This window comes from Lontra canadensis, unplaced genomic scaffold (genome assembly GCF_010015895.1).
Source record: "Lontra canadensis isolate GAN:19392208 unplaced genomic scaffold, GSC_riverotter_1.0 scaffold38, whole genome shotgun sequence".
NCBI lineage: Eukaryota > Metazoa > Chordata > Mammalia > Carnivora > Mustelidae > Lontra > Lontra canadensis.
This window is the reverse complement of record NW_022631032.1, coordinates 7,444,560-7,470,957: the sequence shown is the minus strand read 5'-3', so window position 1 is coordinate 7,470,957 and position 26,398 is coordinate 7,444,560. Positions and strand designations below refer to the sequence as shown.

Sequence of the window (26,398 nt, the reverse complement as noted above, 5' to 3'; positions counted from 1 at the left end):
CACAAGATTCAGGGAGACCTCCCCCGGAAGAGCACAGGGATCTGAGGGGTTTGGAGACTCCAGGCGGGGCTGTGTGCCAAAGACAGAGATGCTTGGTCACAGGCTGGGTGAGCTGGGAGCGCAAATGGAGGCCAGGGAGACGGGAGTGATTGAGTGCTTTTCTCTGAGGGCACACTGAGGACTGGGGCCCCGAGCTCTCGGCTCCTCCAGGCCGGAGATTGGGAGGCTGCCATTTTCATTCCCATCCTCCAGAGCTCTAAGGAAAGCGTTCAGGGAACAAAAGCTCCCGAAAGCGAACCCAAGCGGATTACTTAGCCTGGCCTCCGGTAAGGGTGGTGCAATTCCACCTTGGGCAAAGACATTTGAGAATCATTACAACAGGCTCCTCCCCCAGAAGATCAGCAAGAAATCCAGACAAGACCAAGTTCACTTACCAAGGAGAACAGCAGAATCCAGAAGAAGACAAAGCAAAGCATGGAATTCATGGCTTTCTCCCCATGATTCTTTAGTCTTGCAAAGTTAATTAATTTTTATTTTTTTCTTCTGCTAAAATTTTTTTTAACTTTTACCCTTTCCTGTTTTAAAGTTTTTTAACTAGTTTATCCTAACAATACCTTTCATAAAAAAAAAAAACTTTTTTGAACCTTCATTATTAGTCATATTTTATCCTTCATTTTATCTAACTTTATTTTTTGTATACACATACAGTTTTTCCTTCTAAAAAAATCTGGGATACAACTTCTAATAGATCAAAATATACCGTCAACCTAGCACACGGCTTTGTTCTAGTCTCCAGCCTGAGCAAATTCTCTACACTTTCTTTTTCTTTATTCTCCCAACCAACTTATCTTATCAACATCTTTTTAGAAAAATTTTTTTTAATTTTCATCTTTATAGCCATATTCCATCCCTTCATTGTCTTTACCCTTATATTTTTTTCATTCTTTAAAATTTTGGGAGAAAGTTTCTTCTAAGAGACCAAAATACTCCCCAAATTAAATGGATGACCTGTTCTAGTCACCAGTCTAATATATATATATATATATATATGTGTGTGTATATATATATACACACACACACACACACATATATATATATTCTTTTTTATATGTTTTTCTTTTTTCAATTTTTTTTTCTGAACTTTTAACCCCCTTTTCCCCCCACAATTTGGGGTCTCTTCTGATTTGGTTAAAGCACATTTTCCTGGGGTCTTTGCCACCCTTTTAGTATTTTACTTGCTCCTTCATATATTCTAACCTGGATAAAATGACAAAGCAGAAAAACTCACCACAAAAAAAAAGAACAAGAGTCAGTACCAAAGGCTAGGGACCCAATCAATACAGACATTGGTAATATGTCAGATCTAGAGTTCAGAATGATGATTCTCAAGCTGCTAGCTGGGCTCGAAAAAGACATGGAAGATATTAGAGAAATACTGTCTGGAGAAAGAAAAGTCCTTTCTGGAGAAATAAAAGAACTAAAATCAAACCAAGCAGAAATCAAAAAAGCTATTAATGAGGTGCAAACAAAAATGGAGGTTCTTATTGCTAAGATAAATGAGGCAGAAGAGAGACTTAATGATATAGAAGACCAAATGACAGAGAATAAAGAAGCTGAGCAAAAGAGAGACAAACAACTACTGGACCACAAGGGGAGAATTCGAGAGATAAGTGATACCATAAGACGAAACAACATTAGAATAATTGGGATTCCAGAAGAAGAAGAAAGAGAGAGGGGAAGCAGAAGGTATATTGGAGAGAATTATTGTAGAGAACTTCCGTAATATGGCAAAGGGAACAAGCATCAAAAACCAGGAGGCACAGAGAACCCCCCTCCAAATCAATAAGAATAGGTCCACACACTGTCATCTAATAGTAAAATTTAAAAGTCTTAGGGACAAAGAGAAAATCCTGAAAGCAGCCCAGGACAGGAAGTCTGTAACAGGCAACAGTAAAAATATTAGACTGGCAGCAGACTTATCCACAGAGACCTGGCAGGACAGAAAGAACTGGCATGATATATTCAGAGCACTGAACAAGAAAAATACACAGCCAAGAATACTATATCCAGCTAGGCAATCACTGAACATAGAAGGAGAGATAAAAAGCTTCCAGGACAAACAAAAACTAAAAGAATTTGTAAACACCAAACCAGCTCTACAGGAAATATTGAAAGGGTCTTCTAAACAAAGAGAGAGCCTAAAAGTAGTAGACCAGAAAGGAACAGAGACAATAGACAGTAACAGTCACCTTACAGGCAATACAATGGCACTAAATTCATGTCTGTCAATAAGTACCCTGAATATAAATAGGCTAAATGCCACAATCAAAAGACACAGGGTATCAGAATGGATTAAAAAAAAAATCAATATGCTGTCTACAAGAAACTCATTTTAGACCCAAAGACACCTCCAGATTTAAAGTCCATGCTAATGGACATCAAAAGAAAGCTGGGGTGGCAATCCTTATATCAGATCAATTAGATTTTAAGCCAAAGACTATAATAAGAGATGAGGAAGGACACCATATCATAGTCAAAGGGTCTTCCCAACAAGATCTAACAATTTTAAATATCTATGCCCCTAACATGGGAGCAGCCAACTATATAAACCAATTAATAACAAAATCAAAGAAACACATCGACAATAATGCAATAATAGCAGAGGACTTTAACACTCCCCTCACTGAAATGGACATATTATCCAAACAAAAGATCAACAAGGAAATAAAGGCCTTAAATGACACACTGGACCAGATGGACATCACAGATATATTTAGAACATTACATCCCAATGCAACAGAATATACATTCTTCTCTAGTGTACATGGGAACATTCTCCAGAATAGATCACATCCTGGGTCATAAATCAGGTCTCAACCAGTATCAAAAGACTGGGATGATTCTCTGCATATTTTCAGACAACAATGCTCTGAAGCTAGAACTCAAAAGGAAAGTTGGAAAGAACCCAAATACATGGAACTAAAGAGCATCCTTCTAAAGAATGAATGGGTCAACGAAGAAATTAAAGAAGAATTGAAAAAATTCATGCAAACAACTGATAATGAAAACACAACAATTCAAAATCTGTGGGACACAGCAAAGGCAGTCCTGAGAGGAAAATATATAGTGATACAAGCCTTTCTCCAGAAACAAGAAAGGTCTCAAATACACAACCTAACCCTACCCCTAAAGGAGCTAGAGAAAGAACAACAAAGAAAGCCTAAACCCAGTAGAAGAAGAGAAATAATAAGGATCAGAGCAGAAATCAAGGAAATGGAAAAAACAAACAAACAAAAAACCAATAGAACAAATCAACAAAACTAGGAGCGGGTTCTTTGAAAGAATTAATAAGATTGATAAACCCCTGGCAAGACTTATCAAAAAGAAAAGAGAAAGGACCCAAATAAATAAAATCATGAAGGAAAGAGGAGAGATCACAACCAACACCAAAGAAATACAATTATAAGAATATATTATAAGCAACTATACGCCAGCAAATTTGACAATCTGGAAGAAATGGATGCATTCCTAGAGACATATAAACTATCACAACTGAACCAGGAAGAAATAGAAAACCTGAACAGACCCATAACCAGTAAGGAGATTGAAGCAGTCATCAAAAATCTCCCAATAAACAAGAGCCCAGGGCCAGACAGCTTCCCAGGGGAATTCTACCAAACATTTAAAGAAGAATACATAACTATTCTGCTGAACTGTTCCAAAAAATAGAAATGGAAGGAAAACTTCCAAACTGATTTTATGAGGCCAGCATTACCTTGATCCCCAAACCAGACAAGGATCCCATCAAAAAAGAGAATTACAGACCAATATCCTTGATGAACACAGATGTGAAAATTCTCACCAAAATACTAGCCAATAGGATCCAACAGTACACTAAGAGGATGATTACCACGACCAAGTGGGATTTATCTGGGCTGCAAACTTGGTTCAATATCCTCAAATCAATCAATGTGATAAAATACATTAATAAAAGAAAGAATAAGAACCATATGATACTCTTAATAGATGCTGAAAAAGCATTTGACAAAGTACAGTATCCTTTCTTGATCAAAACTCTTTACAGTGTAGGGATAGAGAGTACATACCTCAATATCATCAACGCCATCTATGAAAAACCCACCGTGAATATCATTCTCAATGGAGAAAAACTGAGAGCTTTTCTGCTCAGGTCAGGAACATGGCAGGGATGTCCATTATCACCACTGCTATTCAACATAGTACTAGAAGTGCTAGCCTCAACAATCAGACAACAAAAAGAAATTAAAGCATCCGAATCAGCAAAGAAGAAGTCAAACTATCACTCTTTGCAGATGATATGCCACTATATGTGGAAAACCCAAAAGACTCCACTCCAAATCTGCTAGAACTTGTACAGGAATTCAGTAAAGTGTCAGGATATAAAATCAATGCACAGAAACCAGTTGCATTTCTATACACCAACAACAAGACAGAAGAAAGAGAAATAAGGAGTCAATCCCATTTACAATTGCACCCAAAACCATAAGATACCTAGGAATAAACCTAACCAAAGAGGCAAAGAATCTATACTCAGAAAACTATAAAGTACTCATGAAAGAAATTGAGGAAGACACAAAGAAATGGAAAAATGTTACATGCTCATGGATTGGAAGAACAAATATTGTGAAAATGTCTATGCTACCTAAAGCAATCTACACGTTTAATGCAACCCCTATCAAAATACCATCCTTTTTTTTTTCCAAAGAAATGGAGCAAATAATCCTAAAATTTATGTGGAACCAGAAAAGACCTGGAATAGCCAGAGGAATAATGAAAAAGAAAGCCAAAGTTGGTGGCATCACAATTCCAGACTTCAAGCTCTATTACAAAGCTGTATTCATCAAGTCAGTATGGTACTGGCACAAAAACAGACACATAGATCAATGGAAAAGAATAGAGAGCCCAGAAATAGACCCTCAACTCTATGGTCAACTAATCTTCGACAAAGCAGGAAAGAACGTCCAATGGAAAAAAGACAGTCTCTTCAACAAATGCTGTTGGGAAAATTGGACAGCCACATACAGAAAAATGAAACTGGCCCATTTCCTTATACCACACATGAAAAGAGACTCAAAATGGATGAAAGACCTTAACGTGAGAAAGGAACCCATCAAAATCCTTGAGGAGAACACAGGCAGCAATCTCTTCGACCTCAGCCACAACAACTTCTTCCTAGGAACATCAGCAAAGGCAAGGGAAACAAGGGCAAAAATGAACTATTGGGACCTCATCAAGATCAAAAGCTTTTGCACAGCAAAGGAAACAGTTAACAAAATCAAAAGACAACTGACAGAATGGGAGAAGATATTTGCAAACAACCTATCAGATAAAGGGCTAGTATCCAAAATCTATAAAGAGCTTAGCAAACTCAACACCCAAAGAACAAATAATCCAATCAAGAAATGGGCAGAGGACATGAACAGACATTTCTGCAAAGAAACATCCAGATGGCCAACAGACACATGAAAAAGTGCTCCACATCACTTGGCCATCAGGGAAATACAAATCAAAACCACAATGAGATATCACCTCACAGCAGTCACAATGGCTAAAATTAACAAGTCAGGCAATGACAGATGCTGGGAAGGATGCGGAGAAAGGGAACCCTCCTACACTGTTGGTGAGAATGAAAGCAGATGCAACCACTCTGGAAAACAGTATGGAGGTTCCTCAAAAAGTTGAAAATAGAGCTACCCTATGACCCAGCAATTGCACTACTGGGTATTTACCCTAAAGATACAAACATAATGATCTGAAGGGGCACATGCACCTGAATGTTTATAGCAGCAATGTCCACAATAGCCAAACTATGGAAAGAACCTAGATGTCCATCAACAGATGAATGGATAAAGAAGATGTGGTAAATACATACAATGGAATACTATGCAGGCATCAAAAGAAATGAAATATTGCCATTTGTGAAGACGTGGATGGAACTAGAGGGTATTAAGCTGAGCAAAATAAGTTAATCAGAGAGACAATTATCATACGATCTCCCTGATATGAGGATGTGGAGAGGCAATGTGGAGGATCTGGGGAGTAGGAAAAGAATAAATGAAACAAGATGGGATCGGGAGGGAGACAAACCATAAGAGACTCTTAATCTCATAAAACAAACAGAGATTTGCCAGGGGGAGGGTCAAGGGGGAGGGTGGTTGGGTTATGGACATTAGGGAGGGTATGTGCTATGGTGAGTGCTGTGAAGTGTATAAACCTGGTGATTCACAGACCTGTACCCCTGGGGCTAATAATACATTATATGTTAATAAACAAATTTAAAAATTAAAAAAAGCAGTATAACAGACATCAATGTATCCAACACCCAGGAAAAAAAATAAAACACTACTAGTTTTTTAAAAAATGCTATCAATAAGATCCAATCTAATCTGAATACTCTAACAGCTAGGGTAACTGAGGCAGAAGATAGAATTAATGTTCTAGAGGACAAACTGATAGAGAAAAAGGATCAGGAGGAGGCCTGGAACAAACAGCTTAGAAGCCATGAAAACAGAATTAGGAAAATAAATGATGCCATGAAACGTTCCAACATCAAAATTATTGGTATCCCTGAGGGGGAGGAGAAGGAAAGAAGACTAGAAGATATAGTTTAACAAATTCTCCATGAAAATTTTTCCAATCTGGGGAATGGAACTAGTGTTTGTGTCCTAGGGGTAGAAAGAACACCCCCAAAGATCAACGAATCTAGAAAGATCTTGAGGCACTTGATTATAAGACCGACGAATCATAATTTTAGACAAGAGCTTTTGAGAGCAAATGGGGGAAGAGATTCCTTACATACAGAGGAAGGCCTATCAGAATAACATCAGACCTGTCCACAGAAACCTGGCAAGCCAGAAAAGGCTGGCAAGACATATTCAGGGCACTTAATTAGAAGAACATGCAGCCAAATATACTTTACTCAGCAAGGCTGACATTCAAAATGGATGGAGAGATAAAGAGCTTCCAAGACAGGAGGGTTTAAAAGAGTATGTGACCACCAAGCTGGCACTGCAAGAAATAGTAACCGGGGTTCTATAAAAGAAGAAAGAACCCAAGAGTGTCCTAGAACAGAAATTTACAGAGACGATCTATAGAAACAAGGACTTCACAGGCAACATGATGTCAATAAAAACATATCTTTCAATCATCACTCTCAACGTGAACAGCCTAAATGCTCCCATAAAACAGCACAGGGTAGCAAACTGGATAAAACAGGACACGTCCATATTTGTCTACAAGAGACCCATCTGGAACCTAAGGATACATCCAGACTGAAAGTGAAGGGAGGAGAAGCATCTTTCATACCAATGGGCCTCAAAAGAAAGCTGGGGTAGTGATTCTCATATCAGATAAATTAGATTTTAAACTAAAAACTATAGTCAGAGATAAAGGAGGACACTACATCATTCTTAAAGGGTCTATCCACCAAGACGATCTAACAATTATAAATATTTATGTCCCCAATACAGGAGCAGCCCACTACATAAGACAACTGTTAATCAAAATAAAGAGACATATTGATATGAATACATTAATAGTAGGGGATCTTAACACACCACTCTCACTAACAGATCATCCAAGCAGAAAATCAATAAAGAAACAAAAGTACTAAATGACACATTGGACCAGATGGACTTCATAGATATATACAGAACATTCCACCCTAAAACAACAGAATACTCATTCTTCTCACGAGCACATGGAACTTTCTCCAGAATAGACCACATGCTAGGTCACAAATCAGGGCTCAACCGATATCAAAAGATTGAGATTATTCCCTGTATATTCTCAGACCACAATGCTTTGAAACTGGAACTTAACCACAAGAAGGTTTAAAAGGAATTCAAACACTTGGAAGCTAAAGACCACCCTGCTTAAGATGGTTTGGATCAACCAGGAAATCAAAGAACTTAATTCATGGAAACCAATGAGAATGAAGACACTTCAGTCCAAAACCTTTGGGATATGGCAAAGGCGGTCCTAAGGGGGAAATACATAGCCATCCAAGCCTCCCCGCAAAAAACTGAAAAATCCAGAAGACACCAGCTTTCTTTACACCTTCAAGAACTGGAGAACCAACAACAAATTAAGCCAACACCACAAACAAGAAGGGAACTAATCAAGATTAGAGCAGAGATCAATGAGATAGAAACTAGAGATACAGTAGAACATATCAACAAAACTAGAAGCTGGTTTTCTGAAAGATCATTAAGATCGACAAATCACTGGCCGAACTAATCCAAAGGAAAAGAGCGAGGACCCAAATAAATAAAATTATGAGTGAAAAGGGAGAGATCACAATTAACACCAAGGAAATAGAAACAATCATCAGAAGTTCTCATCAATGGTTATACACCAGTAAGTTAAGCAACCTAGAAGAAATGGGTGCATTCCTGGAAAACTATAAACTTCCAAAACTGAATCAGGAAGAAACTGACAACCTGAATAGACCAATATCTAGTAACTAGATTGAAACAGTGATCAAAAACCTGCCAAAAAACAAGAGCCCAGGACCTGATGGATTCCCTGGAGAATTCTACGAAGCATTCAAAGAAGAAATAATGCCTATTCTCTTGAAGGTGTTTCAAAAAATAGAAACAGAAGGAAAACTTCCAGACTCTTTTTATGAAGTTAGCATTACCCTGATCCCAGAACCAGGCAAAGACCCCACCAAAAAGGAGAATTTCAGACCAATATTCCTGATAAATATGGATGCCAAGATTCTCGACAAGATCCTAGCTAACAGAATTCAATGGTACATTAAAAAGATTGTCCACCATGACGTGGGATTCATCCATGGGATAAAAGGGTGGTTCAACATTCACAAATCAATCAATGTGATAGAATAAATCAATAAGAGAAGAGAGAAGAACCACTCAATTGGTCCTCTCAATTGACGCAGAAAAAGCATTTGACCAGATACAGCATCTGTTCCTGATTAAAACGCTTCAAAGTATAAGGATAGAGGAAACATTCCTCAACTTCATTAAATCTATCTATGAAAAACCCACAGCGAATATCATTCTCAATGGGGAAAAGCTGACAGTCTTCCTTTGAGATCAGCAACACAACAAGGATGTCCACTCTCGCCACCGTTGTTCAACACAGTACTAGAAGTCCTAGCAACAGCAATCACACAACAAAAAGAAATAAAAGGTATTCAAATTGGCAAAGAAGTCAAACTCTCTCTCTTCGCAGATGACATGATACTTTATATGAAAAACCTAAAGGACTCCAACCCCAAACTACTAGAACTCATACCCCAACTCAGTAATGTGGCAGGATACAAAATCTATGTCCAGAAATCAGTTGCTATCTTATACACTAACAATGAAAATATAGAAAGGGGAATTAGAGAATCGATTCCGTTTACTACAGAACCAAGAACCATAACATACCTGGGAATAAACTTAACCAAAGAGGTAAAGGATCTGTACTCGAGGAACTACAGAACACTCATGAAAGAAATTGAAAAAGACATAAAAAGATGGAAGAGCATTCCATGCTCATGGATTAGAAGAATAAACATTGTTAAAATGTTTATACTGCCTAGAGCAATCTATACTTTCAATGCCATCCCAATCAAAATTCCACTGACATTTTTTAAAGAGCTGGAACAAACAATCCTAAAATTTATATGGTACCAGAAGATACCCCAAGTTGCTAAGGAAATGTTGAAAAATAAAAACAAAACTGGGGGCATCACGTTGCCTGATTTCAAGCTTTACTGCAAAGCTGTGATCACCAAGACAGCATGGTACTGGCACAAAAACAGACACATAGACCAGTGGAACAGAGTAGAGAGCCCAGATATGGACCCTCAACTCTATGGTCAAATAATCTTCGACAAAGCAGGAAAAAATACACAGTGGAAAAAAGACCGTCTCTTCAATAAATGGTGCTGGGAAAATTGGACAGCTATGTATAGAAGAATGAAACTCGACCATTCTCTTACACCATACACAAAGATAAATCGAAATGGATAAAAGACCTCAATGTGAGGCAGGAATCTATCAAAATCCTAGAGCAGAACATAGGCAGTAACCTGGCATTGGCACTGGCCACAGCAACTTCTTTCAAGATATGTCGCCAAAGGCAAAGAAAACAAAAGAGAAAATGAACTTGTGGGACTTCATCAAAATCAAAAGCTTCTGCACAGCAAAGGAAACAGTCAACAAAACAAAGAGGCAACCCACAGAATGGGAGAAGATAATCACAAATAACACTACAGACAAACGGCTAATATAAAAGATCTATAAAGAACTCCTCAAACTCAGCACACACAAAACAGATAACCATGTCAAAAAATGGGCAGAAGACATGAACAGACACTTCTCCAAAGAAGACATACAAAGGGTAACACGCACATGAAAAAATGTTCATCATTAGCAATCAGGGAGATTCAAATCAAAACCACACTGAGATACCACCTGACACCAGTTAGAATGGCCAAAATTAAAAAGACAGTTAAACAACAAGTGTTGGAGAGAATGTGGAGAAAGGGGAACCCTCTTACACTGTTGGTGGGAATGCAAGCTGGTGCAGCCACTTTGGAAAACAGTGTGGAGATTCCTTAAGAAATTAAAAATAGAGTTTCCCTATGACCCTGCAATTGCACTACTGGGTATTTACCCCAAAGATACTGATATAGTGGAAAAAAGGGCCATATGCACCCCTGTGTTCATAGCAGCAATGTCCACACTAGCCATCAGGGAGATTCAAATCAAAACCACACTGAGATAACACCTTACACCAGTAAGAATGGCCAAAATTAACAAGACAGTAAACAGCAAGTTTTGGGAGAGGATGTGGAGAAAGGAGAACCCTCTTACACTATTGGTGGGAATGCAAGTTGGTGCAGCCACTTTGTCTGTCAAATAAATAAATAAAATCTTTTTTAAAAAATGAAAAATAGTGCTTCCTATGACCCTTCAATTTTATTACTGGGTATTTACCCCAAAGATACAGATGTAGTGAAAGGAAGGGCCATCTGTACCCCAATGTTCATAGCAGCAACAGCCACAGTTGCCAGACCATGGAAAGAACCAAGATGCCCTTCAGTGGACGGATGGAAAAAGAAGATATGGTCCATATATACAATGGAGTATTATGCCTCTATCAGAAAGGATGAATACCCAACTTTTCTATCAACATGGACGAGACTGGAAGAGATTAAGCTGAGTGAGTCAAGTTAAGTCAAGCAGAGACAGTCAAATATCATATGGTTTCACTTACTTGTGGAGTATAAGGAATAACACGGAGGACATTGGGAGATGGAGAGGAGAAGCGAGTTGGGGGAAGTAGGAGTGGGAGACAAACAATGAGAGACTGTGGACTCTAAGAAACTGAGGGTTTTGGAGTGCAGTGGGGTGGGGGGATGGGTAAGCCTGGTGGTGGGTATTAAGGAGGGCACGTATTGCATGGAGCACTGGGTGTGGTGCATAAACAATTAATTTTGTAGCACTGAAAAAAAAAAAGATTCTCTCTCTCTCTCCCCCTCTGCCCTTTCCCAACCCCCCCAAAATAATAAATAAATAAAAACAAGGTGAAAATGAATACTCCACTCCCAAGGCAGGCAGTAAAGATCACAAGGTAGTACCTGGTTTTTCTGTTCAGCAGTAGTCAGCGCCTGTTGCAGCAAGCCTACGACCTGATCACGGCCCAATAAGGCTTCTTCATGCTCTTCAAGCTTCCTCTGCAGCACCTTTAATTTCTGAGAAGGAAATGTTTTAGATACAGTGTGCTAAGCCAATGAGCACCGTTATCTGTTTACCTTTCAAAAGATCATGTAGCTTTGTGTATTTAAGAGTTCTGAATGTTGAGGATGGCAGATTAAAGAGTGGGACACCAGCATGCCATGCTCCCCATCCAGCAGCAAAAAAAAGAATCTCCAAAAATGACTTCTCCAGTACAGTGACAATAGCTAAACTGAGAAACAAGCAAGCCCCTGAATTAGGGAGTCTTTTTAACTATTCGAGAAAATGATACAACCACTTTTAAAACTATAGAGTCAATATCCTACACCTCAGTAACATAAGTGCATGTATATCTCACTCACCAACGAAAACATTCTATGCAGGCAAGAACCTTCTCTTCTAGCTTTCATGCACAGGACATGCACTCGATAAACATTTGTTGGATAAATAAATCAATAATACATGTATACATTAATATTCCAGTTCAAAAAGTGTATTCTGAAGGATTACTTAGAATATGGAAGAAGTTTTCACTCAAAAACAATTAAATGGATCAACCATGAAATACCACTAGAGCACTTTTGGTTACCACACTACACTACACACACATAAAAATAAATACCTTGGAGTTAGTAGATGATAAAAACAATGGAGCCGATTTCCAAAATATACTCAATTACTTTTTTAAGAATAATCAATTTAATAAAAGACAAAATCACTCCTTTTCATTTAATTTTTTGGAAGTTTAAAACTAGCTTCATTGATTTGAAGCTCTAGATCAGGTGTTTAATGAAGCTACAATTGGCAAACTGAAGAGAAACTGATTTCTGACAACCACATACATTTGCCAATTAAAGCCAGCTTTTGACTACCAACAACCTGGTTAGAGGCATAAAAGGCAAGGTAAGGACAAGAAAAAAATAAATATTAATATGCAACAGATGACAAGATCACCAAAAAGAAGCCAATTAAGGAGCACACTAAGACCAAGTGGAGAGCAGTATGTAAGGGTAGAAAAGTGGCTGTGATCATTTTAAATGTTAACCAAATGACAGTCATTCTACTAAGTTTTAGCAACACACCTGTTGCATCTCTGTTTCCACATCTGCCTGGGTTACTAACTGAAGAAGCTCATCTTCATGAAGACGAACTTGTGTTTCAAAGCGGGCATCTTTCTCTCGGACCACCTGCTGCATGGAACTCAACTAAAGACACACACCAAAGAAACTATACATGTTACACTCCCCGAATATTGCACAAACAAAACTCACACCCTATTCTTCCAAGACGAACACTAAGAACTGATAGGCAATAGATTTTAATCAAATTTTTAATGTCAAGGATGAGAATGCTGGAAGAGAGATAGGTATGCCTGACAGTAACTTCCCAATGCAAGAGAAATCCTATTATCAAACTCAGAAATCAGCCCAAATATAAATTCTGATTAAAAATTATATTTGCATGATTATTAGAAATGCTTAAATATACAAGAGGTATATTTTTCAAAAGTTCTGCAGAGATTAGAATATTAAAACTACAAAGTGAAATTAGATTTCTGTGAAGTCCTAGGCACGTTAATAGCACACACATTCAGTGAAATTGTCATGCCCTGTAAGGCAAACTTCAAGCTAAAAGATCTTTTATTCAAAATTCTCTACAACTGGAATAAATCCCATTTGATCGTGGTAAATTATTTTTCTTAATGTATTGTTGGATTCGTTTTGGTAGTATTTTACTGAGAATTTCTGCATCCATATTCATCAAGAATGTTAGCTAGTCTTCAAAGAACTGCTTCTACCAAAGAACTTCATGTATTTCCAAATCCACACCACCTCCCCAGACACCTATTTTTAGGTGTCATTACTTGCTAGTTTCTAGATCATCCTCACTTGTAACTGGCTCTTAACAGAATAAAATGGAAGTTTACTGTGAGTTATTTAGTACCAGTGTTTTAGTTTTGTTTTGTTTTGAGGATGTGGATGTCTGCAGATGAATGCCTGCTTATACTTCCTTAAGATCTGTAATTGAGCATGCTGACCTGATCTTAACTTGCCCATTTTGTATTGGTCCTTCAACTATTGCTAATTTCTCAATTTGTGACATCTTGAACGGCTCTCCTTCTAGGCAGGAAAAAATCTTCATAATTTTTTTGATTCTCTGAATTCTGACATTACTATGAATTTGGAATCCTGTGTTGCAAATGTACAGGCACTGGTGTCCTTCATTAGTCAAATGCATCTCACATCCTTTCCTATAACTGTATTATATTCGTTTTTCTCTCTGTGATTTTGCTCAGACCACTTCCCACAAATGGAATACGTTCGACCATCTTATTGAGATGATTATCTATCCATCACAGTTTTGCCTAAATCCTAAGTTTTCCATGTACCTTCCTTGGTTGTCACACTCATGGTAACCTCTCTGACCTCTTAAAATACTTTACATTTGTGTTGATGCTTACTATTCACTTACTCTGAATGGCTTGCATTATGATGGACCTGTTAATATATTTATATTCTTGGCTTTCCATGTTTTAAGCTGCTCGTAAAAATCACATTTTGTATTTCTCTATCATATACTGTATATAGTTCTTGTACATAAAAAGGATACAATAAAAGCTAATAGATAAAAGTAAGGATTTCAAGATACACTATTTAACTGTATACACAGCAGCAGGCCATCCATGGACAGAAAACATCATTAATACCATAAGTTACCAAAAAATGAAAAACACTCAATGGAAAAGACTAACTATCATGCAAAGATACTTCACAGGGAAAAAAGTTTCACAAGTCAAAAACTTTCTCAAAGGAAAAATGGGTGATCAAAGTGGAAATTTAGAAAAACAGACAGAAGGAGTTGAGAATGCCAGTTCAAACTATCTGATCCTGGTATCAGAAATAAATATGAGGAATATTAAATATTATTGCCATATAACACTGAATCACATAACCTATAGCACTTTCTCATTATATGCCCACTAAGTAATCTTCTGATTATAATTTAACTTCCTATTAAGGTCTTACTATAGGGAAAGAATGAACGTAATCATTTGTATTTCTTTTGGTTTATCTACCAGTCTCTTTCAAACAATGTGAGTCCATTCCCAAGAGACTGAATTTCTGTGTGCTATTAACACCAACTTTCAGGCTTGTATAACAAAGAAACAGCCATAAAACAGGCTATGGCAAATTCATTAAGGTAAATGACACTTCTAATTTCTTCTACTACTATACGCTTCTAATTTCTACTACAACATTCTAGCTACTATACTTTCATATACTGAGCTTTTAAAAAATGACTATCTGAATTGGCTTGTCACCATTAGACTTTCATGATTCTTTATTCTAATGCTCATGAGGTACCTTCCAACCTACCTGAGCCGCTTGCTCTGCCTGCGTCTGACTGAGCTGGGCTTTCAGAGTACTAATGAGATCCTCCTTCTCTTGGAGCTGTTGCTTCATCATTAGAAATTCTTCCATCTCTGTTGAACGCTTATCAAACTGGAGACACAGAAGGAAAGAAGTATTTATTTAAACAAAAGAATCAGTACTCCTAATTCTTTGACCTCCCTTTTCTCAATTGCCCAAAATACCTACCAATATCCTTCTAATTTGCACTTAATACAAAAAAGAACTACATGTGCTGGGGTTTTTTAAAAGTAATTATCAGAATTATTTGTCAGAGGAAAACAAAAGCAACAGCAGCTCTTTTTCAACTTATCTGAATCCTCACATAGAAACAGTAAAACTAAATAGTAAAACCAAAAACCTGTGGAGAATATTTATAATAAAATTCAGAAGGTAGTCCCCCAAACCCCAAAATACAAGCAGGTAGAGGAAACCACCAAAAGGCACAAGACCTGCATGGCATTAGCATCTATGCAAGAGGAAGCAGGCAGCAACAGAGCAACATTACTGGCCGGGAGAACAGGAAAACCCCGAAATAGCCAACAAGTTCTAACTGGAAGCACAGTTGGCCAATCTTAGAACAGCAGCTTAAACTGGCAGGGCTTCCCCATTCTCCAATACTGGGTAAATGCAAGGGGTCCAAATAAGTAGGACTAAAAGGCTAGAGCAACTTAGCTCCTCTGAATTCTCAAAACTGCCTCATCAGGGTTCTCTTCTAAGACATGGACCAGAAATAAGAAACTTCTAGAAGTGAAATAAAAATTATGCAGAATAGAGATAACAGAAACAGAAGAAAAAGGTCTGTACACAAGCTGTATAATTCATTATCAAGCCTCCAGAAGGCTTGAAATATGACTAATGCAAATGAAGAGTTTAATTATTAATATTATTTAATTTTAGTTAATTAAACTGTAAATTATTTTCCCAATAAATACAACTATATTTTACCTTATTGCATAATGTCTAGTACTCTTAAACTGTTATACAAGTAACAAGTGTGCATGCTCTTCCTAGTACTAGAAGAAACACATTGCCTAACTAGTAGGTGTCAGTGGATTCATTCAGTTTGAAAGATTTTTTCCTACACACTCATGTATCATTGTAATGTATTTATTTGAATACTTCATGCAGATAGCATGAGTCACAGTTGATATTTATGCAGATCTTAAGAAAAATGATGTTTCAGCCCTCGGTTCAGTTATTAGAAAGCTTTTACATATGTCTGGAACAACTTAAGTGTATTAACCTATTTTCTCAACCAGACATTTTATGAAATCTAAACAGAGAAGAAGTATTTCCAATGAGAATTTATTAATCCAAATTGAGATACAATGTAAAAATACACACCAAATTTCAGACAGCGCAAAAAAAATAAAATAACACAAAAATAATCATTTTATTAATCTCAAACGTATATTTTGAATATATTGGACTACATGAAATACATTGTTAAAATTAATTTTACCTGTTTCTGCTATAAAATTTTAAATTCTACCTGTGGCTTACATTATATTACTATTGCACAATGTTGGTATAGGCCAAAATGAAGGAGAGGAGAAAGAAAGCCAGGAAATACAGCTGCCAAATATTTGGACACAATACAAAAAGAACAACAAAAGAAAGAGGTCTGTTAAGTAAAGAAAAGCTTTCCTGAACCAAGGCTACTTCCAGAAGTTTAGAAAAATTAATTGCCCACAAAAAGTAAGGAATATAAAAGGGTCAAGGTGAAATTTCATACAAAGTTACTATAAAAAAAAAAAAAAAGCTAAGGAGCAAAACAATATACAGATAATAACAGACCAGAGGCATGTTCAAAAAACAAATCAAAACTGTACTCTATCTCAAAATGTATTAAAAAAATTAAGAAAATTGTACAAGACACAGAAAAACAGCATAATCAGAATCAGAAAAATCAGAAATGAGGTGACTAAAATTAGGAAAAATTTGATATACATATGAAAAAAATTTCAGAAAAAGAAGTTTAAGCAAGAAGGAACACAAAAGTAAATAAACACAAAACAGAAAGACTTAGGTGAAGGACAAATAAAGAAGAAACTTTAAAATGAAGAAAGAAATAAAAAGGAATTGAGAGTAATTGACAAATACTAAAGATAATCAAAGAAGGAACGTGCAGATAATAGAAGTCCCTAGATAAGAAAACAGATCAAATACCACAAACTATGTAATTTTTTTAAATTAATATATAATGTATTAGTAGCCCCAGGAGTACAGGTCTGTGAATCATCAGGCTTACACACTTCACAGCACTTACCATAGCACATATCCTCCTCAATGTCCATAACCCAGCCACCCTCTCCCTACCCGCCTCCCCCAAACCCCCACAACCCTCAGTTTGTTTTGTGAGATTGAGAGTCTCTTATGGTTTCTCTCCTGATCCCATCTTGTTTCATTTTTTTCTTTCCCTAACAAGAAATTCTTCTGAAATAAAAATATGTGAAACCATATATTAAAGGACATACTGGATCTTCACAAAGCTCAACCAAGAATGGCAAACACTCAATTACTAGACTTAGGTAGGAAGAAAAGGAAGTTGATGAGAGAAGGAAAGGGAAGAAGAAAGTAAATTGATACATAAATAGCTAAATATCCACTGGCCATCTAGAAAAATGTATTTGTCATAGAATAATCCACTGGGTTTTAGCGATTCATCAACTTAATGACTAAAAGGTGACTTAACACCCCTACCTGTGTAGTTTGCTCTGCCTGTGCCTGGGAAAGTTGGACTTGCAAACAGCTAATTAGTTCCTCCTTCTCCTGGAGTTTATGTTTTATCTTTTCTACTTCTGTCTCTTCCTCCGTAGAACTCTTATCATGCTGAAAATGAAGGAGATAAAGTCATTTATTTAAAAGAACTATAGGGGCGGGGCGCCTGGGTGGCTCAGTGGGTTAAGCCTCTGCCTTCGGCTCAGGTCATGGTCTCGGGGTCCTGGGGTCGAGCCCCTCATCAGGCTCTCGGATGAACGGTGAGTCTGCTTCCCTCTCTCTCTCTGCCTGCCTCTCTGCCTATTTGTGATCTCTCTTTCTCTCTGTCAAATAAATAAAATCTTTAAAAATTTTAAAAAAATTAAAAAAAATAAAAGAACTATAGGGGCACCTGGGTGGCTCAGTGGGTTAAAGCCTCTGCCTTCGGCTCAGGTCATGATCTCGGGGTCCTGGGATTGAGCCCTGTGTCGGGCTTCTCTACTAAGCAGGGACCCTGCTTCCCTTACTATCTCTCTGCCTGCCTCTCTGTCTACTTATGATCTCTGTCTGTCAGATGAATAAATAAAACCTTTTTAAAAAAATAAATAAATAAATAAAAGAACTATAATTAATTCATATTCGATCTTTTGCTCTAACTTGCCCCATAACCATTTGATTATAGTTTTATAAATGGGAGCAAGAAATAACACCTGACCTAACAACCAGGAAGGAATCTTAAGAGTCTTACCATTTTACATTGGCCAAGTAGCCCCTCTTAGATTCATCCTCCCTCAGATAACAGCTATCAACTCTGGACATGATAGAAAAATAGCTACTTGAGAATGCAAGAGGACAACCAAAATCTAGAAGATACTGGAAGGCAGTCAATACTTGGAAGAAATGACATCAAGTTTCCCTTTTTTTATGGTTTTTAGTCTGAGAACTAAACCAGTCAGCACCACACAGGACTAAAACTTAATAGAAAACTTAGTCCCACTGCCTTGAAGAACCAGAGGACAGAATTCAGGAAAGCAGAGGTGCTGTTAAGTGAGGAGCAAAACATCATACAAGACTTACTAGGAGGAAATCCAAATCTTTCAAGTCTGCTGTTTTCCCCAAAAGCTCTTCCTCAGACTGAACCAGACTCTCCCTCCCTACTAAATTCACCACACTCAAATCAATCAATTCTGCTTCTTAGAACTACACAAAATAAATTTATACTTTCTCCTACATAACTGTTGGTCAAGCATCTGAGGATTGCCCTAATCTCTTCAAATATACTTCTCAGAGAATATGTAGCTCTATAATGGGTATACAAGAGTGTAAAGCTGCTATGACCAAAACATAGAAATCATCTGATTTGGCCCTCTTACTTAACAAAGGGAAGAAATGAAGTTCTAAGTGTTGATTTGCTTAAGGTCTCAGGCCTTAAAAAAAAAAAAAAAAAGCAGAGTATAAAATGGGTAATTTAAGAGGAGGAGGGAAGATGGTGGAAGAGTAGAGGACCCTCATTTCATCTGGTCCCTTAACTTCAGCTAGATATCTATCAAATCATTCTGAACACCTATGAATTCAATCTGAGATCTAAGAAAAGAATGGCTGCAATTCCACAAATAGAAAATCTACCACTTTTTGCGAGGTAGGAGGAGAAGAGAAATGAATGGATATATACCAGAAGATAAACTGATGGGGAGGGAGTCTCAGGAAGCCAGCTACCAGAAAGTGATATAGCAGCAGAGTGCAAAATTACAACTTTAACAAGTGTGCTCCAGTGAGGGACATCCCTGCGGGTAATGTGCTCAGATGGCAAAGTGGGTCACAATCCTAGATGGGACAGTGTGGTCTCAGGATCCTGGGGCCACAGAATGAACGGACGTTTGAGAGTGCAGCAGAGTTACCAAGCACTGGAGCAGGGAAGCCGACTACAATTAGCAAGCCCCAGAGTGGCCTCTCAGCTTGGTGTTCCCATAAACCTGAACCGTGCCACTGTAGATCGACCACTCTCCCAGCAGGGATGCAGCAAGCAGCAAAACCATTGTGAGACCCTGCTTCTTTCCCAGGGAGGAGCAGGGCAGGTACAGGCATGATGAGGCAACCGCTCCCTGAGTAGGGGCCCAGAAAAGCAGCCAGCCTGGTCTGACCAGCAACCTCTTCCCTGGGAGGATTGGTGCAGGGGTGTACCACAAGAATCTGTAGTTTGGTGCACACAACAGGGATTGACTGCTTTTCCATGAGGTTGTGCTGAAGAGCGGGGCCCTGATCTTTAGCTCCTGGGCTGGAGATTAGGGTGCCACCAATTTTTTTTTCACCCTCTAAAGCAGCACAAAGAGCCTGAAGGGAACAAAAGCTACATAAAGCAACCCTAAGCAGCTTACACTGAAACCAGCCCCGTGGCAAGGGGCAGTGCAACTGCCCAGGCAAAGACACCTGAGAATCAGTGCAAAAGGCCCTTCCCCCAGAGGACCAGGACGAACACTAGGTTAAAACCAAGTTTATGGATCACACAAAACTGAAACACTCCTGCACTAGGGGAAAACAGTATATAGAACTCAAGGGTTTTCTTCTCACAATTCTTTAGTCTTTCAGTTTAAAATTTTCCTTTTTTTTCTTTTTTCCCTTACAACTAGCTTATTTTACCAACTCTCTTTAAATCTTTTTTTAATTTTCATTTTACATTTACATTTTATGGATTTATTCTTCATTTTTTACCTCCTTTCACTACATTCAATTTTATTTCGGTATATATATGTTTTTCTTTATTTGCAATTTTGGGATAAAGTTTCTTCTAACAAAGAGTTCAAAATATACCCAGGACCAAGTGTATCAGCCTGTTCTATCTACCTGTTTGATTATAATCTCTCTTTTTTCCCTTTTTATTTATTTTTTCTTTTTTGGTTTCTAATCTCTTCTGATATGCTTAGTGTATATTTTGCTGGGGTCATCGTTGATATTTTTATTTTTTATTTCTTTTTTGTTCTCTTGTTCACCTATTCTTCTCTGGACAAAAAGACCAGAAGGAAAAATCACAAGAAGAAAAGAATAAGGGGCAGTAATAACTGCCAGAGGCTTTATAAATATGGATATTGGTAAGATGTTGGAGACAGAATTCAGAACAATGATTATAAAGATACCAGCTGGGCTTGAAAAAAGCATAGAAGACACTAGAGAATCCCTTTCTGGAGAAATAAAAGAACTAAGATCTAATCAGGTTGAAATAAAAAACAGAACTAATGAGATACAATCAACAATGGAAGCTCTTACTGCCAGGATAAATGAGACAGAAGAGAGAATAAGTGATATCGAAGATAAAATTATGGAGAATAAAGAAACCAAGCAAAAGTGAGAAAAATAGTTACTGGACTATGAGGGGAGGATTCAAAAGATCAGAAATATCATAAAGCAAAACAATATTAGAATTATTGGGGTTCTAGAGGGAGAAGGGAGAGCAAGAGGGGCAGAAGGGATACTGGAGCAAATGAGAGCAGCAAACTTCCCTAAACTGGGGAAAGAAATAGGCATCCAAGTCCAGGAGACACAGAGAACCCCCCTCAAAATCAATAAAAATAGGTCAACACCCCAACATATAATAGTGAAACTTGCAAATCTCAGACACAGAGAGAAAATCCTGAAAGCAGCTAGGGGACAAGAGATCTATAACCTACAAGGGTAGAAACATCAGACTGGCAGAAGACCTATCCACAGAGACCTGGCAGGCCAGAAAGGACTGGCATGATATATATTCATGCTAAATGGGAAAAATATGCACCCAAGAATACTTTCCAGGGCTAGGATGTCATTCAAAATAGAAGGAGAGATAAAAAGCTTCCAGGACAAACAGAAACTAAAAGAATTTGTGATCACCAAACCAGTCCTATATGAAATATTACAAGGGATACTTTAAGCAAAGACAGAACCCAAAAGTAACACAGACCAGAAAGAAACAGAGACAATATACAGAAACAGTGATTTTACAGGTAATACAATGGCACTAAATTCGTATCTTTCAACAGTTACTCTGAATGTAAATGTAAATAGTCCAATCAAAAGACACAGGGTATCAAGCTGGATAAAAAAGCAAGACCTATCCATATGCTATCTACAGGAGACTCATTTTAGACCCAAAGACACCTCCAGATTTAAAGTGAGGGGGTAGAAAACCATTTATCATGCTAATGGACATCAAAAGAAACCTGGAGTAGCAATCCTTATATCAAACTAGATTTTAAACCAAAGACTATAATAAGGGATGAGGAAGGACACTCTTCATAATTAAGGGACTATCCAACTAGAAGACCTAACAATGGTAAATATTTGTGCCCCTAACATGGGAGTAGCCAATTAAATGAGCCAATTAATAACAAAACTGAAGAAACAAATCGACAATAATATAGTAATAGTAAGGGACTTTAATGCCCCCTCACTGAAATGGACAAATCATTTAAGCAGAAGAAGGAAATAGGACTTTCATGACCACTGGACCAGATACACTTCACAGATATATTCAGAGCATTTCATCCTAAAGCAGCAGAATGCACATTCTTCTCAAGTGTACGTGGAACATTCTCCAGAATAGATCACACACTGGGTCACAAATCAGATCTCAACGAGTATCAAAAGACTGGGATCATACTCTGTATATTTTCAGACCACAATGCTTTGAAACTGGAACTCAATCACAAGAACAACTCTGGAAAGAACTCTAATACATGGAAGCTAATGAGCATCCTACTAAAGAATGAATGGATCAACCAGGAAATTAAGAATTTTTAAAAATTCATGGAAACAACTGAAAATGAAAACAACTATTCAAAACCTTTGGGATGCAGCAAAGGCAATCCTAAGAGGGAAGTATACAGCAATACAAGCATTTCTCAAGCAACAAGAAAGTCTCAAATACACAATCTAACCTTACACCTAAAGAAGCTGGAGAAAAAACATCAATTAAAGCCTAAACCCAGCAGGAGAAGAGAACTAATAAAGATTAGATAAGAAATCAATGAAATACAAACTAGAAGAACAGCAGTACAGATCAATGAAACTAGGAGCTGGTTCTTTTTGAAAGAATTAGTAATTTGATAAACCCCTGGCCAGACTTATCAAAAAGAAAAGAGAAAGGACCCAAATAAATAAAATCATGAATGAAAGAGGATAAAACACAGCCAACATCAGAGAAACACAAACAACTGTAAGAACATATTATGAGCAACTATATGCCAACAAATTAGGCAATCTGGAAGAAACAGATGCATTACTAGAGACATATAAAATACCAAAACTACCAAAACTGAATGAGGAAAAAAAGAGAAAACCTGAACAGACCCATAACCAGCAAGGAAGATGAAACAGTAATCAAAAATTTTCCAACAGGAGTACCTGGATGGCTCCGTGGGTTAAAGCCTCTGCCTTCGGCTCAGGGCATGATCCCAGGGTCCTGGGATAGAGCCCCGCATTGGGCTCTCTTCTCATCAGGGAGCCTGCTTCCCCCTCTCTCTCTCTGCCTGCGTCTCTGCCTATTTGTAATCTCTGTCAAATAAATAAATAAAATCTTTAAAAAGAAAAAAAAATTTCCCAACAAAGAAGAGTCCTGACCAGATGGCTTCCCAAGGAAATTCTACCAAACATTAAATAACTAATACCTATTCTTCTGAAGCCATTTCAAAAAACAGAATGGAAGGAAAACTTCAGAGTCATTCTATGAGGCCAGCTTTACTTTGATCCTAAAACCAGACAAAGACCCCACCAAAAAGGAGAATTACAGACCAATATATCTTATGAACATGGATATAAAAATTCTCACCAAAATACTAGCCAATAGGATCCAACAGTATCTTAAAAGGATTATTCACCACAACCAACTGGGATTTATTCTTGGGCTGCAAGGGTAGTCAACATCCACAAATAAATGTGATATACTACATAAATAAAAGCACTAGAACCATATGATCCCCTCAATAGATGCAGAAAAAGTATTCAACAAAGTACAGGTTCCTTTCTTAAAACTCTTCACAATGTAGGGATAGAGGGAACATACCTCAATATCATAAAAGCCATATATGAGTAGCCCACAGTGAGTATCATTCTCAATGGGGAAAAACTGAGAGCTTTTCCCCTGTCAGGAACATGGCAGGGATGTCCACTATCACCACAGCTATTCAACAGAGTACTAGAAGTCCTAGACTAAGCAATCAGACAACAAAAAGAAATTAAAGCATCCGAATCAGCAAAGAAGTCAAACTCTCACTCTTTGCAGATGATATGATACTCAACATGGAAAACCCAAAAGATTCCACCCCAAAATTGCTAGAACTCATACAGGAATTCAAAAATGTAGCAGGTTATAAAATCAATACACAGAAATCAGTTGCATTTCGATATACTAACAACGAGACAGAAGAAACAGAAATTAAGAAATTGATCCCATTCACAATTGTACCTAAAACCATAAGATACCTAGGAATAAACCTAACCAAAGAGGTAAACCATCTGTACTCTAAAAACTACAGAACATTTATGAAAGAAATTGAGGAAGACACAGAGAAACGGAAAAACATTCCATGCTCATGGATTAGAATAATAAATGTTAAAACATCTACATTACCCAGAGCAATCTGCACATTCAATGCAATCCTTATCAAAACATCATCGACATTTGTTTCACAGAATGAATAATCCTAAAATTTGTATGGAACCAGAAAAGACCCCAAATAGGTAGGGGAATGTTGAAAAAAGAAAACCTGGTGGTTTCACAATGTTGGACTTCAAGTTAAATTACAAAGCTGTAATCATTAAGATAGTACAGTAGTGGCACAAAAACAGACACATAGATCAGTGGAACAGATTGGAGAACCCAGAAATGGACCCTCACCTCTATGGTCAACTAATCATCGACAAGCAGGAAAGAATATCCAATGGAAAAAGGACAGTCCCTTGAATAAATGGTGCCGGAAAAACTGGACAGCCACATGTAGAAGAATGAAACCAGACCATATTCTTATACCATACACAAAGACAAACTCAAAATAGATGAAAGACCTAAATGTGAGACAGGAATCCATCAAATCCTAGAGAATACAGGTAACAACCTCTTCAATCTTGGCTGCAGCAACTTATTGCCAAACACGTCTCCAAAGGCAAGCAAAACTAAAGCAAAAATGAACTACTGGGACTTAATCAAGTTAAAAGCTTCTGCACAGCAAAGGAAACGGTCACCAAAACTAAAAGGCAAGGTATGAAATGGGAAAAGATATTTGCAAATGACATATCAGATAAAGGGCTAGTACCCAAGATCTACAAAGAACTTACCAAACTCAACACCCAAAAAAACAAATAATCCAGTCAAGAAATAAGCAGACAACATGAACAGACATTTCTCCAAAGAAGACATACAAATGGCTAATGGACATATGAAAAAAATGCTCCACATCACTTGGCATCAGGGAAACAGAAATCAAAACCATAGTGAAATACTACTTCACACCAGTCAGAACGGCTAAAATTAGTAAGTCAGGAAATGACAGATGTTGGCGAGGATGCAGAGAATAGGGAATCCTTCTACACTGCTGGTGGGAATACAAGCTGGTGCAGTAACTCTGGAAAAGAGTATGGAGGTTCCTCAAAAAGTTGAAAACAGAGCTACCCTACGATCCAGCAATTGCACTACTGGGTTTTACCCCAAAGATACAAATGCAGTGATCCAAAGGGGCACCTGCACCCCAATGTTTATAGCAGCAATGTGCACAATGCTCAAACTATGGAAAGAGCTGAGATGTCCGTCGACAGATGAATGGATAAAGATGTGGTGTATATATATACAGCGGAATATTACTCAGCTACCCAAAGAAAAAAAAGAAATCTTGCCATTTGTAGTGATGTGGATGGAACTAGAGGGTACTATGCTAAGCAAAATAACTCAATCAGAGAAAGAAATTATCTTAAGATCTCACTGATATATGGAATTTGAGAAACAAGGCAGAGGATGTTAGGGGAAAGGAGGCAAACCGAATGGGAAGTCACGAGAGAGGGAGACAAACCATGAAAGATTCCTTTTTTTTTTTTAATAAAGATTTTATCTATTTATTTGTCAGAGAGGGAGACAGAGAGATTGAACATGAGAGTGGCAGGCACGGGGAGAAGCAGTCTCCCCACTGAGCAAGGAGCAACTGATGAATTACTGAACTCTACATCTGAAACTAATGATGTAGTATATGTTGGCTAATTGGATTTAAATTTAAAAACAAGATAATAGGGACGCCTGGGTGGCTCAGTTGGTTAAGCCGCTGCCTTCGGCTCAGGTCATGATCCCAGTGTCCTGGGATCGAGTCCCACATCGGGCTCCTTGCTCAGCAGGAGCCTGCTTCTCCGTCTGCCTCTGCCTGCCACTCTGTCTGCCTGTGCTCACTCTGACAAATAAATAAATAAAATCTTTAAAAAAAAAAAAAAAAAAACAAGATAATAAAATAAAACGAAATAGGTAATTTAAAAATCATAGTAGGGGGACAGTTAGAAGAAACAAAGCAACATGGGGACAGGCTGGAACCACAGCTACAAGAA

The 26,398-nt window shown here is 37.7% G+C and overlaps 1 protein-coding gene across 5 annotated transcripts in view; it reads right to left on the bottom strand.

Annotated features, from left to right (window-relative positions):
• GOLGB1 (golgin B1) overlaps positions 1-26,398 on the bottom strand; it is a 108,295-nt gene that overhangs the window by 60,522 nt on the left and 21,375 nt on the right. For 4 of the 5 annotated variants that reach the window (XM_032869559.1, XM_032869561.1, XM_032869556.1 and 1 more), the window contains exons 5-8: positions 17,852-17,980; positions 15,113-15,238; positions 12,818-12,940; positions 11,639-11,752 (exon numbers count right to left, since the gene is read on the bottom strand). In XM_032869559.1, the coding sequence (XP_032725450.1) occupies positions 11,639-11,752; positions 12,818-12,940; positions 15,113-15,238; positions 17,852-17,980 (492 nt within the window). The remainder of the gene's footprint in view (positions 1-11,638; positions 11,753-12,817; positions 12,941-15,112; positions 15,239-17,851; positions 17,981-26,398) is intronic. The other variant, XM_032869558.1, reaches the window with a different exon arrangement.